General features: G+C 48.0%; 1 protein-coding gene across 13 annotated transcripts; it reads left to right on the top strand.

Moving 5' to 3' along the window:
* Positions 1–1,844: 1,844 nt before the first annotated feature.
* TPD52L2 (TPD52 like 2) lies at positions 1,845–17,752 on the top strand. Of its 13 annotated transcripts, XM_040079741.2 has the most exons (11): positions 1,912–1,930; positions 2,316–2,455; positions 3,607–3,755; positions 4,570–4,629; positions 6,138–6,197; positions 10,133–10,234; positions 14,062–14,088; positions 14,466–14,507; positions 15,741–15,789; positions 15,871–15,919; positions 16,003–16,143. In XM_040079741.2, exons 1-10 carry the CDS (start codon positions 1,912–1,914, stop codon positions 15,904–15,906), a joined length of 684 nt encoding a protein of 227 aa, XP_039935675.1. In that variant the 3' UTR covers positions 15,907–15,919; positions 16,003–16,143. The 13 variants fall into 13 exon arrangements, with proteins under 13 accessions (XP_039935673.1, XP_039935678.1, XP_039935686.1 ...); XM_040079739.2 differs by lacking the exon at positions 15,871–15,919 and having other exon boundaries at positions 1,845–1,930; positions 2,343–2,455; positions 16,003–17,752; XM_040079738.1 differs by lacking the exon at positions 15,871–15,919 and having other exon boundaries at positions 1,855–1,930; positions 16,003–17,752.
* Positions 17,753–18,345: the final 593 nt, after the last annotated feature.

Below are 18,345 nucleotides of genomic sequence, written 5' to 3'. Positions count from 1 at the left end.
GCCAGATTTTTAGGAACTCGGGCTCTGGTGAGCTTGGAAAAATCCAGATTTTTTTTCTCATGGGCTCAGCATTCGCTCACTCCCTGGGTTTCCACTGAGTTAAGCTTCAAAATGAGGTGTGCAGCAATGCTCCAAACTTCATAATAACCCCTCAAAAAACACCCCCAATAAAAAGTTAAGCGAATAAAGTGCTCCCTGTCCTTTCAAGGCCAAGCAGGCGGATGGGGGTCATGTGCTGAGCTCCAGAAGGGCATTTCCAGGAGCTCTCGTGGGTGCAAACCCTCTGCTCGGGTGGCCAAGGTGCTGATGTAAAGGGCTCTGACAAATTCCATTTCCCCATCTATATTCACTTCCCTTTTCATGCCTCATCCTGGGGAACCCGAAGAGACGGGGGAAAAAGCTCTGACAATGAAACGAGGCCCTAACCCCGTGGGATTTTCAGGGGAGGGATTGCAAAATAGTTGGAAGCAGAGCAGCCCAGGGCTTCCCCGTGCCCTGACGCGGGTCTCAAACCCAGGCGGGATTGCAGGCTGTGCTGCCGGCGGCTTTGGGCTCCCACTCCACTCCCGGCCCCTCCAAAGGGAACAGCAGATTGTCACCAGAGCCGAGCTCTACCCGCAGCAGCACGGGCCAGGCCTCCCTCTCCTGCCACTGCTCCCCGTTTGATGGCACCGCAGGCGGCACCGAGAGAGAATCCGGTTCGTGAGGCGCATTTGGAGCGGGCAGGGGCCTGATCCCAGCAGCTCCGCACCGGGAGCGGGCTGGGGGCCCCTGTGACCGGGCACCCAGGGCGGGATGGGGGCGCCGGGAAGGCTCCGGGCACCGCAGCCAGCCCCGGACCTAACGGGAGCCCCAAAGGCGGGATGAGGGGACGGGCAGCGCGGCTCGTTACCGTGCCCAATGATCAGCGCTAATTAACGAGCCCGGCGGGAGCGGAGCTCGGGGGTCGTACAGAGCGGCCGGGCCATGGCTGGCAGGGAAGACCCCAGTGCCCTGGCCCGGTGCTGCCCGGTGTGTCGGACCGTGCCCGCTGTCCCGGTTCCCGGTGTCCCGGCGCTGCCGGGTGTCCCGGGCCGTGCCCGCTGTCCCGGTGCCCGGTGTCCCGGCGCTGCCGGGTGTCCCGGGCCGTGCCCGCTGTCCCGCTGCCCCGTGCCGGTGCTGCCGGGTGTCCCGGGCCGTGCCCGCTGTCCCAGTGTCCCGGTGCTGCCGGGTGTCCCGGGCCGTGCCCGCTGTCCCGGTTCCCGGTGTCCCGGCGCTGCCGGGTGTCCCGGGCCGTGCCCGCTGTCCCGGTGCCCGGTGTCCCGGCGCTGCCGGGTGTCCCGGGCCGTGCCCGCTGTCCCGGTGCCCGGTGTCCCGGTGCTGCCGGGTGTCCCGGGCCGTGCCCGCTGTCCCGGTGCCCGGTGTCCCGGCGCTGCCGGGTGTCCCGGGCCGTGCCCGCTGTCCCGGTGCCCGGTGTCCCGGCGCTGCCGGGTGTCCCGGGCCGTGCCCGCTGTCCCGCTGTCCCGGTGCCCGGTGTCCCGGTGCTGCCGGGTGTCCCGGTGCTGCCGGGTGTCCCGGGCCGTGCCCGCTGTCCCGCTGTCCCGGTGCCGGGTGTCCCGGGCCGTGCCCGGTGTCCCGGTGCCCGGTGTCCCGGGCCGTGCCCGCTGTCCCGCTGCCCCGTGCCGGTGCTGCCCCCTGCCCTCCGGCCGCGCTCACGGCACCGCCCGGCCCCGCCCGGCCGCGCTGACCGCTGCATGACGTCACCCCCGTGTCCGGCGCTGCCGGGAGTGCCACACGCGTGTCACCGTCACCGTGGCGACGCGGCGGTGACGCGCTGCGCCCGCGACCCTCCCCGGAACGGGCGGGCGGCGCTCGCTGAACGCGTCACCGGGGGCGGCGGCGGCGGCGGCTGGACGGGCCCGGGGCGCCGCCATGGAGAGCGCGAACCAGGGTACGGGCCGGGGGCTGCGCTCCGGGCATGGGGCGCCTGGGGGAGGCTGGCACGGGGACGGCGGTGCGGGAGCTGCCGCTGCCGTGATGGGGGACGCGGCCCCGGGGATGGGGAGCGGCCCCGGGGGTCGCTCTTGACGCCGCTTCCCTCGCCGGGCCCCGTTCCCACCCACGGCACCGGGCACAGGAGCCGTAAGTGCGCGGAATGCCCGGTGCTGCTGCCGGTTCCGATCGATGCTCGTGGAGGAATCCCCGGCGGAGGTTTCTCTTCCCCCTCCCCGGCGCAGCCCCTTGCCGCAGCTCTGCCACCCCCCCGCCCTGCTTTGCATAACGCGCCTCGCCTGCCGCTTGCTTATTCCGTGCCCTCTGCTCCTTGTCTGCGACAGATATCAACCTTAACTCTCCCAACAAAGGTCTGCTGGCGGATGCCATGACAGATGTTCCCGTGGATAACGCGGCCCGGGGCGCTGCGCCCGTGGGATTGACTCTGGCCGAGGAGGAGGAGCTGAGAGCCGAGCTCGCCAAGGTAAGGGGAGCTCGGTTTGGCAGCGTGTGCCCCGGCTGTGTTCTGCTGGGAAGGAACAAACAGGAGCCACAGGGGCAGGACTGGGTGTTTTGTTGTTGGTTTTTGTTTTTTTTTTTTTTCCTTGTTTTTTGATTTTGCAGCGTTACCTTTGGGTCTCAGCGAATTGTTGAAATGCACAAAGCTGGCAGATACTTCAAACGCTGCGGTGTGTTGTTTGCTCTTTCCCAGAACAGCCTAATTTAGGGCTTTAAGGAAATAAGTAGCTTTTGATGCCATGAGCTCAGTGTAGGATTTTAGTTTCATGTGAAGTGAGAGTAGTCAGGCAAATACTAAGCAAAAGAAAGCCATTTTTCCTTAGGAAACTGAAACATTGGAGCACTTTAATGGGCTTTTCTTCCTACCTTTTCCTCTTAAATACTTACTCCTCTTTCCAGGCAGCTCTTTCTGGTGCCTATATGCTTTGGAAGAGCTGAGGGTTTGTAATGTGACGTCCTAAAGTTTGAGCACCTTTTGGGGTTTAAAGATCAGGTTATAATTTCTGTCTGAAACGTGGCTGAAGATAATTGCAGCTGTCTCTGCGCTGTCCTTTCCTTCCTGTGAGAATCTTGTGGTGGCTCTTTGACTTGCAGGTTGTGGCAGGGGAGGACTTTGCTGCTCTGGGTGGTCATGCAGGGCTCGCTGAGCTGCAGCTCAGGTAGAAATGAACCCACTCTGCCTGGAAGCAGCTCCAGAGTACTTTGAAAGTGTCGCAAGAAAGATCTCTGAGGAAAAACTCTTTGCTGTAAAGAGATCAGAGGAAAAGAAACATAAGATAAAATCTTAGTTAATAAGGTTTGGCGAGTGAATTGTGTCTACTGTTGAAATTACAATACAGGGAATGGGTTCTGTCCATCTCAGTGTCACTAAGTCACCAGTCCGGTGACTTGTATGGAGGTGAAGTCTGAGTGGCCTCCATTCCAACACATGGGTTATTGAGTTGAATAATTGTGTTTATGAATTCAGTTATGTATGAGTTGAATAATTAATTTGGTCTTCTTACCAATTTTTAAAATTCATGAAACATTGCTAGTTTTGAGGGAGGTAAAAATTTGTTTTAATTTACAGTTTTTAACAAAACTGTGATTTGAGACAAATCTCTGCCTTTCTCCAAGGTGGAAGAAGAAATTGGTACTCTCAGACAAGTTCTGGCTGCCAAAGAGAGGCACTGTGGAGAGCTGAAGAGGAAGCTGGGCCTGACTCCCCTGGATGGGCTAAAGCAAAACCTGTCCAAAAGCTGGCACGATGTCCAAGTCTCCAACGCGTAAGTGTTGCTTGAGACACAGCTGTGTTTAACTGGGGCTCTGTGTGGCACTTCCCAGCAGGGTATTCCAGAGCTCTTTTGAGTGGCTGGATGTTTCTTCTCTGATGGGTTTATGGAGTAAAAAGCATCTAAAAAAATCCTTTTTGTGTCTGCGTAAACTGGACTTTCATATCTGTGATCAGGATAAATTGTTGCTAGCTGCTCTTTCCCATGGTTTTAGAGATCTATATCACACTTACTGCTTCAGTTTTCCTATTTCTGCCCATTCTTTGAGGCACAGGCAGCTGCTACCTTGTTCTGAACTCAGGCTCAAAGACAAGTGCAAGCAGTTTCACGGCTTGTGCCAGTTCAGAAGCATTCCTTGGGTTGTATAGCCTGAATTAAAAGCCTGAACTTCCTAGGGACAAAATTTGTTATATTACTGTGCTTCACTAGAGTCAACTTGTCCTAAATATGTGAAGTGAGACTGTTCTGAACAGGCATTAAGGGTATGGTCACTGCTGTGCTTGGCAGTGCCAAAAGGAGGGTCCATAAGGTAAGTTTGTCCCCGCTCTGGGTGTCAGGGACTCTGGGTGCCCATGGAGGCATCACGCAGGTTAAAAAGTCTCCTGTAACTTAACTGGGGTTGGACTTTTTGACAGTGATACTGCAGAGCAGATTGTTGAGCCGTTCATCTTGCTGTTTATTCTTTTCCTCATCTTCCCTCCTCTGTCCCTGCCCCATTTCTGTTATTCCTTTGTCACTGGAATCTGTGTCACTGTCTTCTAAAAAAATGAATATTGAAGTTATATTCATTAACACTTTCTGTTTCTAGTTATGTGAAAACATCTGAGAAACTTGGAGAGTGGAATGACAAAGTGACACAGTCTGACTTGTGAGTGCCTCGGGCTCCTCAGCATCACCTCCCTGTTCCTCGCTGCCTTCCCTGATCTGTGCTGCTCCTTGCTCTCCCAGGCATCAGGGCTTGCTTGGGAGCTGGAGGCAGGGTGAAGCAGAATTGTTACTTCCAGCATGCCTGGCTTCCAGCTAGAAACATCCCTCAGTTTCAGAGGAGATGAGTAAATGTTTCTGCCATCATCTCTGTCATGGTCTTGCTATTGCAGAAGAAAAATTCCAATCAGTTACCAGACCACATTTTGTAACACACACACACACACACAAAAAAAAAAAAAAAAAAAAAAAAAAAAAAAAAAAAAAAGAACAAAAATTCAAAACTTTAACCACAATTTCCCTTCAGCTGCTAATTGGTAGATTAGTCTGTTGTTTCAGGTGTCTTATTAGTGAACCTCTACTTTTACTGTGAAACTGTTTCTCTTCTCATCATGAATGTGGTAGGAATCAGTTTGGCTGTTGCCTTTCTGTATGGCCACCTGGGAAGGGAAGTGGCTGGAGGTGCTTCCCCAGAGCTGGAATTAGGGGCTGTGCAATTTCCAGTGTGTTAACGAGCTTCTGAGTCTGCTGCATTGGTGTGTGACCCTTTTCCCAGTGTCAGCACTAGAAATGCATACATTTTAATCTTTACTGTGTATCCAAGCAGGTGACAAATGCAGACAAAGAGCATCTGGCTACTTTTGCTTCTGGAATATATTCTTTAATTATATTAGAACTCCATTGATATTAGACACGAATCATTGATTCCTGCTGCATTGCTGAACCTAAGGAGCCCTTGGGTGCTGAAGTTTCTCTCCTTTTGTCTTGTGCTGAAGGAGATTATTTAGCCAAGAGGAAAACGTGGATTGGGAGCATCACATCATTAGGCAAGGTAGCACTGATCTAATTGGGGCAAGTGAATTCTGGGTGATAAGTCCCCTCCTCTGAGCACCTCTGTGTTCTGTCTGAGGTGGGAGCAGCCATCTTCTGTAGTGTGTGTGCTCTGTACTTCCAGTGTTAGTTGTCACAACCCTTAAGGTACTGTTTTGTATAGAGAAACATGATTTCTAAAGATCAGAAAAACAAAAGCTTAATTGTTTGTCTGGTTCCTGCTGTATTGGTAAAGTGCATCTTTGGGTGTGGCAGTTTGGTTTTTTTTTGGCCTTCAGAGTTCACTGTTCTGTGCTTTTAATACAGAGCAGCAACAGAACATGTAGGAAGGGAGCACAAGATGCAAAGATTTTCATTTCCTGACACCTTTTAAACTTCAGGCTTTGTTTCTTTGTGCTCAGTGTTTGAACACGCTTAAACAAAAGAAACTGGGGTTTAGGTGTCTCCCTGCCTCTCAAACAGTTCTTTTTCTTCTGGCTGTACCAGAGGAGCTGAAACTGTTGTCAGAGAAATGAAACCTCTGATACTATAAGTGTAATGACTCATAATAATGTGGAAAGTGTGAGAAGAAGCATCTGTAGTGAATCTTGGAGCTGTCTCTAACCTCAGTTGTGTTTGTAGATATCTTTCAGCCAGCAGCACACTGGAGGACTGGAATGAAAAATTAACTCAATCAGAAGCGTGAGTGTCTTAACCTTCAGCCTTAACAAATGCTTTCCTCTGCCAGTCTGCTGCCACTAACTGTGCTGTGCCCCTGCTCCCAGTCCTCTGCTTTCACTAGATCTACCTGGACGTTAATCTTTCCTAGCTTTTACTTTTTTAACCCAATAAATGCCTCTGCTGGGAGAGGGAGCTTTTCCTCAAGTCAGTATCCAAGTGATATAAATGCCTGCCTGGTCTCAGGAACTGGCTGAAACCCCTGGGTAGCTGAGACACATGTTACACCTACAGCTGGGAAGCTGACTGACTTTCTTGTTACCCCAACATGCTCTGCAGGGAGCAGGAGCTTTGCTTTCTGCTGTGGTACCTGATGAGAATAGAGCTGTAGTGTCCAGGGCAGTTTCCTGTCATGTTGGGGCCACAAATAGACTCAAACAGCTTAAACCTCACAGCTGTTGAATACAAATCTCTTTTAGACGTGCTTTTACTAAATGCCTGAATTTAAATTCTCATCTGGAGTAAATTGTGGAAGGATATTATGGAAGTTGGCCTTTGTCCTTCTCATTTTGTGCCTTTCCCACCGTATGTAGGGCAATCCCTTACGGTGCTGCAGTGGGACCAGGTAGGTTTTGTCATTATTTTCTGAGCTGATTTAAACTGGGGAGGTAGGTCTTAGATGTGAGCCAGCTTTTCCTGTTCTCTGGAGTGGGTATAGAATGCAGTCCTTGGAGCTGGCTGGTTATCAGCAGCATGTGTGAATGCACAGTTTTCTTCCTAACGCGGGTGAAAGAGGAGCAGAGATAAAATGTAGGAGTAGCAGAAAAAACTTCAAAGTATGCAGGTCTACTTTCAACTGTGTTTTCAAGATTAAGAAGCTGTAAACTGTCACCATTTCACTTGCCAAGCAGAATGACCTTGGGTTTTGTGCTTGCTGTCAGTGACTGACTCCAGCGGTGTTGAGTCCCTCCCTGGGTGTGTCTGCTAGAATAGAAAACTTCTGGTTATATCTGTTTCCTTGTACTTCATAAGCACCACAAATGTGGCGGAAATGTGCTTTTGTGGAGCACTTAGGGGCTGAAGAGCTGTGGCACCTTAGCTTTCCTGCTTGCTTTGGCACTGGACAGAGCGGCAATTGGTGCTGGCGAGGCAGAGACTGAAACGGAGACATGAGGGGGTTGAAAGATTCCAGCAACATTTCAGAAATCAATCACAATTTCTATTTCTCTAATAGAAGAGAGTGCCAAAAGGCAAGTTCAGGAAGTCCTAGGGTGAGGTTTTATTCATATGTTTTGGGGATTTTTATGCAAATGGATTGTCTTTCCTGTTTCAGTGCTGCTCTGCTCTGTAACTAACAAGGCTCTTGAGCGAACTGGAATGGACCTGACTCCTGAACTTAGGGCGCTTTTGTGTGCTGTGGAATTTCCTGGTGTTTGCCATTCCTGGCCACAGACTTTCCCCCTGCAAGCAGTACATAAACAGGGCAAAACCTCCCCAGTCTGTTCCTAGATCCAGTTTCGCTGTAACCAGAATGTGAGGTGACTTACACAGTTTGTGTCTTTAGCCAGACAGCTCAAATGGTGATTGCTGGATAAAAGCAAGTGAGAGGAAGCTGGTGTTAGTGGATAAAGGAGGATTTAAGGGTGCAGATTTCCCTCCTTCCTGTCAGGGTTTATTGGAGAGGGGTGCAGTGAGATATTGCAATACCACAGGATGAATAGCACAGGGCAGAGATCATCTCTGTGGCTTCTGCTGCAGCCAGTTGCCTGTGAGTAAAGCAGGGTATTAGCCAGAGCTTATATTTATTACTCCCAGGTTTGGATTATTCCATTGTGCTTTGTGCTGGGGCTAAGGGAAGAAAGTGAGTGCTTGTGAATTTACACCCGTGGAAAACCAGGCTGTGGCACTTGCAGGAGAAAGCTGCAACTTCTAGGTCAGGGCTGGGTGTAGTTAAGTTGCATTAAAGCCTTGTATAAGCTGATCCCTGGCTGTCACAGCTGCAGCTCCACATGTGTGTCTGGTGGCAGTTCTGGGTTACAGAGATGCTCATCTCCCTGTGCTTCCCTGCCTGGCAGCAGTGAGGTGTGCACGTGTGTGTGGGAGCTGTGGATGCAGGACTAGGCTGGCCATCTGATCCAGCTGCTGCTTTTTGTGCTTCCAAGTTTATATTTAATCCAGATTGTAGCCTTGATCTAGATTGCTGTGCCAGCACTGGCAGTTGTGCTGGTGGAAGGAGCACACTCAGGCAGAAGCAGCAGCACCCAAGTCCGCATTCTTCAATTATATTAAAAATTCTGTTGTCAGATGTGGAAAGCACGATTGGAAAACCTCTGGCCTTTATCTGCTGAAGCTGGGCACAATACTGGAATTTTACAGTGTGAATGGCACGATGGTGTGCTGTAAACCATTCCTCAGTGCTGAGCTCTGGGTGCCAAGCAGACCTAGAGTCAGCACTGCATACTTTGGTGAGCACGAGGTCTTCGATATTTGTTAGGCAGCTGTAAATCAAATCCCATGACAGGGCTCAGCCAGGGAGGAGCCTGGCTGCTGAGGGCAGGGATTGAGATCCTCCTCAAACACAGTGGCTGCAATAGGAAGGCAATCACTGTATGAGACCAAGCAGCCTTGGTGTTGATCAGTTCACTCCTGAACTGTGCTGAGGTGCAGAAAATTGTGCTGTGCAGAGGTAATATTGGGGCCTTGCTGTTGGGGCATGCTCAGGTCCTTCTGGAGCTGTTGACTTCAAGAATTGGTCTCAAAAGTGTGTAGGTTATAGGAATTCTCTCTGAGAAGCAGGAAGAAGGAAGGAAAAGCTGATGCAGTTTTGTCCTCTTCTGCCTAAATCTCGTGTATATTTGTGATTCAGAAATACTTGGCTGTGATATTAAAAAAAAACAAAAAAACCCAACAAACCAACTTGTTGTAATTGGAATTGCTCAAATCCAGTTCTGGTGCTGTGGTGCTGTCCATGCACTTCTGCATAGAGAGAAGGAGATGTGAGTAAGTCATCTGTCACCGTGGTGTTTGTAGCCAGGGGAGCTCAGGCATGAGAGAACACTAGGCTGTTTATAATGTCCTTCTCCTAAATGTCCTCACCAGGCAAAAAAATAATAATCTCAAGCTGAAATATTGAGAATAAGAAAATCTTAAAATGTTGAACTTGTTTTCCAGCCTGAGTCTTTTCTTTATAATCTGAAGAATGGCATAAATCTAGATGTTAATCATCAGCTGTAGAATAGTTTAGAGAGAATGAATTAATGAAAGTGACACAAAGAATCTTTGTTGCTGAGATTAGTCTCATCTGAAGGAAACAAAGGTTCTCGTGTGTCTCCAGCTCAGGTATAAACTCAAATAATCACCTGACAAATAAAAGCTGTCAGACTTCTTACCTATTGTGGTTAATGGTAACTGATAGGAAACTTCTTTACCAATTTATTTCTAAACTGCTGCTGTAGAGCTAATGCTGATTCCTGCATTTCTTTTCTGTATGGTGATGGTGGTCTTGCTTCTTGCCTCTTTCCTCCAAAATATAACACCACAAGAAGTGCTATGGCTTCCTCAAGGCTGAAAAGATAGTATGGGATAAGTTCCTAGATTTATTTTCTTCAGGACACAAAAAGATGGTTGCAGAGCAATTAGGCTGCAGTGCTGTGGTGTTAGAGCTTCCATGTGGAAAATCGATTTTTCTTTGGTTTTTAGTAAATATTTGTTAGATTTAAGAACATATGGTCAAAAGTATAAGGTGAGCATACAGAAAGGTTAATCCTACACCTGCTGCTTTTGTAAAACTTCAAGTATTTGAATATATGCAAATCTGGAAGTGGCTCTTTCAGTGAAGTCAGTGCAGCTCACTAACCCAGCTTCTTTCCTTTAATATGGGGTCCTTTTTCAAAATTGGGGGGGGGGGACTCTTTTGGATCCAGTCTGTTAGTCCAATCTATGATTTTTTTTCCATGTAGTTATAAGAAGACCCAGGAAACTCTTTCCCAGGCTGGACAGAAGACTTCAGCAGCCCTTTCCAATGTAGGTTCTGTTATCAGCAGGAAGCTTGGTGACATGAGGTAAGATTTCTGCTTTGCACTCCAGGCTTTGATCTTGGTTTCAAACAGGAATGGGACTTTAGACAATAACTAGGCTTTCTTCCATTTTTCTGCTTAGTTGGCAGCATGTTGCTGTTGATGGACTGCCACCTTCTGTGTGGCCCTGGGCATTGTAGTTTAGGACAGATTGAACTCTTATTGAAGATGTACTGAAGGGATAAACCTGTTCTAAGGCATTGAAGTTTGGTTTGCTTTAAGAGAATTGAACAAACATTTTTAGCAGCCTTCCCCCTTTTACCATCCTGTGGATTCACTACAGCTTTTATATCATATGTAAGAAATTAGAATTAAAATTTCCCTTTTCCATTTCTTACTGGATCATGGAGGTGTGTTTTCTCAGTGTAACTGCTTTGGATTAGAGAGGGGTCATCCCTCCTGTGCTCTGTTATGATTAAAAACAGAAAGGGAAAATTCTGTTTGCTGCATTCCATGTGGTTTCAAGCCCCGGGTGTTGACATTCCATGGAGAAGGGCAGCATGTCTTCCAGGCACAGTTATGTCTTGTTGGTTAGAAACTATCAATTGATTCAGAAGATTATAACAACATTAATTTTTTTTTTCTGTGGTTGGGGTTTATCTCCATTCCTTAACCAGATGACCACTGAAATAATTGCAAATTTAAACCTCTCCAAACTGGCAAGAGGGGCAGGTTCTCCTGGCTGAGGTTCTTGCTCTGTGAGTTTCTCAGCTGTGCAAAGCTCAAGGTTAGGATTGGTGATTTACCTGCTCCTCAGAACCTTAAGCTAAAGATTTCTTCCCCACTAATGGTAACACGCGCATTTTTCATGCAGAATCCCTTGACCGTGTTTTTCTTAGGATTTGAGAGCTAATTCTGGATGTACAGCTTGTCTAGGTTACTAAGGAAGGATTTTTAGAGCTTGTATTTAACATGCTGTCTCAAACCTTGGATTGAATGGGTAGCTGTCATTCTTTGTAGGGATTTTCCTATTCCACTGTGGCTGGGAGTATCTGAGTGGTAAGAACTTGTTGGCCTCTGATCACATAGTACTGATTTATTCTGGGTTTGTCCTCAGTGAGTTAGTTACTGTGTTCCTGGGGGGTGTTTTTCGGTGTTTTCAGTAGCTCACATCTCTGAATTTGGCAGAGGACTAGCTGGCTTCCTACCCTTTCCAGCATTCAAGTTGTAACTTCTTTCCTGGAAACTCCCTAGTCTGCTGGAAACAGAGACTGATGTAATCACAGCAGATTACCGATACTGGCACAAGATGCGGTGGGAGCACATTTTGCCAAACTGATAAGTGAATTTGGGGCCTGGTTTCTGCAGTCTGGCCAGACTGTTGCAGCAAAGGAATGGGAACTGTGCCTTTTTTGGGATCACGCGGGGAACTCCTGAACCAGGGTTGCCACAGGCAGAAGCTGTTTTTACAGGCTTGGTCCTGCCTGTTGTTTTTGAGTTGGGAGAATGCAGGTCACGCAGCTGCTGAAATGTTTGTGCCATTCTGGGAGCAGGTGATGGAGGGAGGGGACACTGGGGTGCTCTCCTGGTGGCAGAGCTGGCCAGGGACAGTCACTCACAACTGGCCATGTAATCAGCTGGCCCAGGCATGAGCCAGGCCTTTGCAACAATGGTTTTTCTCAGCTTCAACATCTGCATTCCTTTTTATAGCTAATAACTTGGCTGAGGTGTTATGAAATGGAGGCAGCTTCTGCCTTATCACTTGGGAATCCCTGCCAAAGTTATTTCAGCAGGATTTGTATATGTGGCCCTGCAGGGGAACACAGTAATGATTTTTTCTAAAGACTTTCAGCTTTTCTCTGCATATATAAACAGACTTCTATCTCCTGTGCTGCATCCAAGTCTTCCTGTTTCTGACACTGAAGAAGGTTTAACTCTGAGCATAAGGTTTTGCAGGAATTGTCCCGCTTTTCACCTTTGCCAGGTGAACTCTGGTGTTCTGATATGTGATCAGAGCTGACGAGGAGTGAAGTCTGTTGTATTGCTGTGATCACTGCTCTGAGTGAGTGGGATGATCTCTGTTCCCAGAGAATCTCTCTTACAGGCCTTGTAGCCTACACTGACCTCCAGTACTGTACTCCGGTTGTTTTTTTTTCCTTCTTACACTACAAATTCACTTGTAAAGCGAGTTTATTTTCCAGCACTGGAAGTGTTGAGATAACAGAGGGGATTTCCTTGTTTAGTCAGCCTTCACAGGTTGATAAATGCAAGGAAAGCCTGCTGAATGGGACAGAGCCTCCGATGCACCAAGGGCGTGGGCCTAATTCCATTAAAAATGCTTGGACCAAAATGTTTTTTTAAATACAAGTAACATGTTAAATCTTTAGACTTGCCATATTCTGGTCAAAATAATTTTGCTGTGTGGATTGTAACCTTGGGAGGTTAATGCTGTTAACTGTGCTCACTGCATTAATGCTCTACTGGATTGCGCTGAGGGGAGGAAATGTACCTCAGTGGGTGGAATTTTTTCAAATCTTGGCCTGTTCAGATGTCTCTGTTATCTCCACCTACAGTTAAAAAGTAAATTGGCTTTTAGACATTCTGTTCCTGCATTTTACTGATTCCAGTAAACTGCAAAATTGGAAGTGTTTTCTTTTTTGTTGCTTTGTGGGTTTGTGTCCACCTGTGCACTTCATGGTGTCTGAAGAAGTTTGCTGCTGTACATAATGCTACAAGCAAATTCATTATGAAATGTTAGCCTGAACCCAAAGTGCCTGCAGATTCTGGAATTTATGTAAACTTTCAATCCTTATGAAAGGAGGAAAAGTGTTACTGCTAGGTCCAGGCCAAGATACTGAACAAGGGACCCGTGCTTGTGGTATTCCGTATGGAGCAGCATGGTGCATGGATGTGTTATCTGTGTTGTTCTCCTTTAAGCAAGAGTAAGTAGAAAGTTAATTTGTTTCACATGCAAAGACAGCATTTCAAGGCATCTGCTCTGCCAAAGAGCTGACTTGGATATACGGGGAAGTGAAACCACAGAGTCCAACATCTTTGCTCTGGCTGTCAGGAAAAGCCCTTGTACTCATTGCCAAGTACTTCACATCCAGCTTGCCATGACTGCTTCCTACTGCAGAGACAAAAATTATATTTAAGTGGAATAAAACACTGCTCTGGCAGGAAAAGTTCCTTTAGAGCATCCTGGTAATATTCCTAATAGAAGGAGGAAACCTCAGTCCGTTGTTTCAGACTGCTGAGATGCTACTGCATTGCAAAACCCCATCCTAAAAATGGGCAACCAAGTTAGAGGGTAAACGTGATACCTTTTATCTTATCTTTATTAACCTGCAGTGCATTTGTTCTCTGAATTGTAACTCTGAGATTTGCAGGCCTGGCAAGGTGACATGCAGGTATCCATTGCAGATTGCCCTTACTCAAGTTCTCACCAGAAGTCTGAGCAATGCTGTCTTTGTATGAGAGACCACAGGGGGAAATGGGGGAAGGAGGTATCTCTACCAATATAGCTGGTGCTTGGTAAAACCTTCAGTTTAGAAAAAAATGCTTAAAAATCCATATGAAAGCAATGGATAAGGGTAGGTAAAATGTTTTGGTTTACTGTTGCACATCTACTCCTTCCCCTCCCCAGCTGGGTTTTAAGTTGATTTGGTGCTGTTACTGCTCTTTGAGAAACAGCTTGTCTGGAGTTACTGAAAAGCAATTTTTTTGTTTGCTCCTGTGATTTATTTTGAGAGGCTTCCTCCTGGGTAGTTGACTTTCCTGTCCCATGGTTCTGTGACTGTTTGGTTTTTAGCTCTGTGCAAGTTTCTGACCATTCCTTCCCTTTTCTCTCTGCTGCCCGTGGCCTCTCCCAGGGCTCACTCCATCTCACATTCCCTTAGGTAAGATACTCTTCAAGGCTCTAAAAGAGCATTTGTTTCTGTTGTGCCAGGCCCTTGCAGTCCTTAAAGGGGAAGCTGGTTATTTAAGCCTTGCCTAAACTTTTGACACAGATTGAGAAATCTACCACAAACCAATGCCCTGGGATTGACTTTTGTAACACAGTTGCAGTTAAATACTGGCTATCCTGTGTCTGGAAAACTAAATTTGGGGATGCAGCTATTAAATAAGGGGGGAGAGGGCTAGCTCCTACCACTTGGGTTGTCCACAGCAGCCTGTGTGTGGACAGTGAGCACTTCAGACCTGGGGTTAGGCTGCTTTTGCACGGTGTCAAATTGTCATTAACTTTTTCCTCCTTGTCCCGAATGCTTCCGAGCAGCGGCTACTCCATCCGCCACTCGATAAGTATGCCAGCCATGAGGTAACGTAGCACGTGCCCGTGTCTCCTGAGTGGGGCTGGGGGGAGGACAGCTGCCTCCAGCACTGCTGGGGGGTTTGTTCTGACTTGGACAACCGGCTCCTTCCTCGAGCAGGCCCCTCTCCGAGCATGGATTAATCACGGCCTGCAGCTTGATTAGTTAAAGGGTTTTTTTAATATCTCTTAAGGTCATTAGCACCTGTGTTTTCTTGGACTAAGTGCAGTGTTGCACCTGTACCAAAGTTTGGTTGAAGCTTGGAGCTTTCATAGGTCCCTGAAAGGGGTGGGATTGCAGTTCTGTCACAATGTGCGGCGCAGCCATTGCTGATACCGAGGTGAATCCTAACGGGAACCCTCTCCTCGGCCTTCCCTCACCATCCCTTAGGTGGTGACCTCCTTGCAGGAGAAAAGACTGCCAGGGCTGGGCAAAGCCCACAGAACTCTCTCTGTTCATCCTCTTTCCAGATCAACAGAGGTTGTTTTATTGCTGCAAATCTAAAGCAATTCCTCGGAACAAAAATAACTGAGATGAGGCAAGTCATCTCCCAGCGCTCCCGCAGCCTGGCCCGGGGGAGCAGCTCTATGAGTAATTGCCTGGTCTGGAAGCTCAGTACAGAGCACTCCCTGAAAACCTTCGCCAGCGAAGCAGCTTGTTGGGCTGTCAAACAGCTGACCTGGTTTTCTTTGCTAGAAATATGAAATGCTCTGATTAATTTATTACACTGTGATTTTTGTGAGCATTTCCTGATGCAGATGATCACCCCTGTAGAAATAAAACTGCTGATAGGAGCAGGTACATGGCCCTTCCCCTTCCTCCCCATGGGATGTGATACAGGAAACTGAAGCCTTTGTTTTAAACCTTTCTCAGCTTTCCCTTTCCACTATTTAAAACAAAATATTTTTAGTTGGACGTTTTTTAAAGCTAAGAGCTGTTTTCTTCTCTACTTAACTGTGCCTTGATTCCCCAGTGAACGAGGACTTAATTTCCCTCAACATTTTAGCTTAAGCAATTGAGTGGACTGCACGTGGTATAAATGTTTTCCTTCAGAGTTTGGATGTGGTGTTCTTGCCTGGTGTGTCTGAGAGATTTGTGCCAAAGGCTCTGAGGAGCTGGAAGTGTTCTGGATGATGGTGTCATTGCAGGGGAGTGGCCACAGAGCCCAGTCACACTGTGCCACAGTTAAGAACTTACTTGTCTTGATTTGTTGTTTTTTTCTCCCCTCTTCTTTCTTCAAGGAATTCTGCAACCTTCAAGTCGTTTGAAGATAGAGTTGGGACCATAAAGGTAACAGTCTGCTTTGTCTTGTAAACACAGAGTGTGAAGCCTTGTGCAGAAACTTTAATTTCTGCAATGTTTTTCTTGTAGACTAGTATTCGGGCAAATGGCCTCTCAGATATGTGAAGTCTTGGCTACAGTAGGTGACCTCGACAAGGGGGAATTGACTTGGTATTCCCAGTGCTGCTTTCTTGTTGTCCTCACTCTCTTCTCTCCTTCCAGTCTCGAGTGGTGGGCAGCAGGGAAAACAGCACTGACGGCCTCCATTCCCCCTCTGGAGCTGGGGACAAGTCTCCACAAGACAACGCTCCCTTCTAGACCTGGATGTGGCTTTGCACAGCTGTGCACAACTGGAAGAGCCCCCTCCCTCCCAAACCTTCACCACAGCAACAACACGCGAATCCAAGAAGGGGCTGAGAGCCGATCTGGAGAGATCCATCCTTCATTCATAGACACTGCTGCTGGATCCAAGTCAAATAAAGAGAATGCAAAGTTTTGTACACAAATAATATTTTACACTAAAGTTTGTAGATGAAATGTATCACTGCTGTCCTTTTGGGAGAGCGTGTAAGCTGGAGTTTCCTTAAAGTAGCTCAGAAATGCCACTACTGTGGATGAAAACAGGTTTTTTTTCCCTTGTCTAACGTAGCTTGGAGCAGATGCATGGCCCTGAGCAGCATGAGGAGGGCAGTAACTGGAGAAGCCAAATGCATGGGCACCTTAGCTTCAGCTTCTGGCTCTTTTCTCTGTGTGGGCTACTCTGGGAGCTCCCAGGCTTCTCCTGTTACTGTTTTCTCTGGCTCTCATTGGAGCCGTTGGGTAAATGGGTAAACAGTTGAGGTTTTTTTCTGGGCTCCTAAAAGGTAAACTTCACTTAGCTGCTGCCTCGTTGTTACACTAATGCTCTAGCTTTAACAAAACTAAGAATCTTTATTTTTAAATGCAATGAACTTTAAAGAAATAAAGCTTAAAAACAAACAAACAAAAAAAAGCTTTGGCATATTAGGGCGATGCTCCCTTGGACTCTGAAGCTGAATTGCAAGCCTTACATCACTTACGCTTTACTTGTTTATGATTTATTTTCTGTAGAGGAGACTGCAAGGGTTCTAAAGCTGGTTGTTGAGCACTGGAGTTTTGCATCATGCAGTCATAGCAGCATGTTTATAAAGCCAGTTCTTGTGTTAAATTCAGTGGTGCACTCTGTTTCCCGAGTGTATGAAACTTGCTTCTCCCTTCTCAGCTTATCCCTTCGTTCTCGGAGGAGGAATTTCTGAAGGCTGGAATATGGATACCATTGGAGGGACTCTGCTCTGTTCTCCGAGGGCTCCTCCAGCTGGTACACCTGACTGTGACTGGATGGGTTTCTCAGTTGAAAGCCCCAGCTCCAATTTTGGTTTACAAAACTGGCAGAGAGTCATGGAGCTCGCCCAGTCCCTCCAGAGGCTGGATGTTTTGCTCTTTTGATGTCCAGCTTCATTGCTCAGGAGCTGACAAATTCCAAGTTTTCTCCTAGAGGCCTGATCTTATTCTAGGCAAGGTGCCTCCACATAGAAATACCTAGAGTGAGCAATTCTGTGCCTTAGAGGCGAAGTGGGACTTACTCAGGTCTTTAAACTTATGTACATATCTGGGTAGTTTTAGTGGTTTATCACCCCGGAGGGACTGAACTGTCTCTGACCCTTTAGAGAAGCAAGTTTTGGCACTGATTTGATTAATCTCCATTTCCCCCACCCCTGCTCCCCTCTCTGTGCAGACCTGGGGATGTGGGATGAGATGTTAGTGGGCAGATGTACTAGGCCATAGGTGGAGTGTAGAGTGTCGTTCATGTGCACTCCTCATTTGACTGGAACTGGCCTCCCTGTGAGGAGCAGTGCCAGTGAAATGGGGACTGCAGGGGCTTGGGTGTGGAACTGTTTCTCTTTAAGATAAAGACTGAGGAAACTTGTCAATAAAGAATTCCTTTGGGAGAAAATGGGGTGAATGTCTTTGTCTTCTTCTAACAGCGCTGGAATCCTCTCTTGAGTGCATGTTATGAACTCTCCAGGTAAATACCAACCACCTGCATGAGCTTGAGGCGAGAAACAAGTGAAATATTCCCTCCCATCCCTCTGGCTTGTCTGCTGGCTCTGTGGATGCTCTCTCATGAAGGAATGTACTAAATAATATTTACAATTTGATGTTTCCTTTCCAAGATACTGGACACAGTTCCCAAGCTGTTTCCTGGCCTGTGCCTGTGCTGTGGGCTGGGGAGCTGCAAACTCCATCGCTGGTGCTGCAGGTGAATTCCAAACTTCCTCACGCCCTTTTCCTGAGCTGGGAGCGTGGGACTGCAGTCCAAGCAGTAACCTTGGCAGTGCGAGCTGAGGCTGGAGAAATTTCTAACGTGGAAAAGCTGCAGCTGTGGTGCTGGCGTGGCTTTGACAGCGTGATACCCCAGGGAATCAGTTGCTTCCATGGAAGCTCTGGCAGTCGAACAGCCTGGCACGAGGGGAATTGTGGATGGCTGGCTCGAGCTGGGAGCTGCTGTCTCCAAGTTTAAAAGGGCAGTGCAGAGCAGGCAAATAG

The sequence above is a fragment of the Hirundo rustica genome, chromosome 16 (assembly GCF_015227805.2).
Source record: "Hirundo rustica isolate bHirRus1 chromosome 16, bHirRus1.pri.v3, whole genome shotgun sequence".
Taxonomy (NCBI): Eukaryota; Metazoa; Chordata; class Aves; order Passeriformes; family Hirundinidae; genus Hirundo; species Hirundo rustica.
This window is presented reverse-complemented; position numbering and strand designations above follow the sequence as displayed.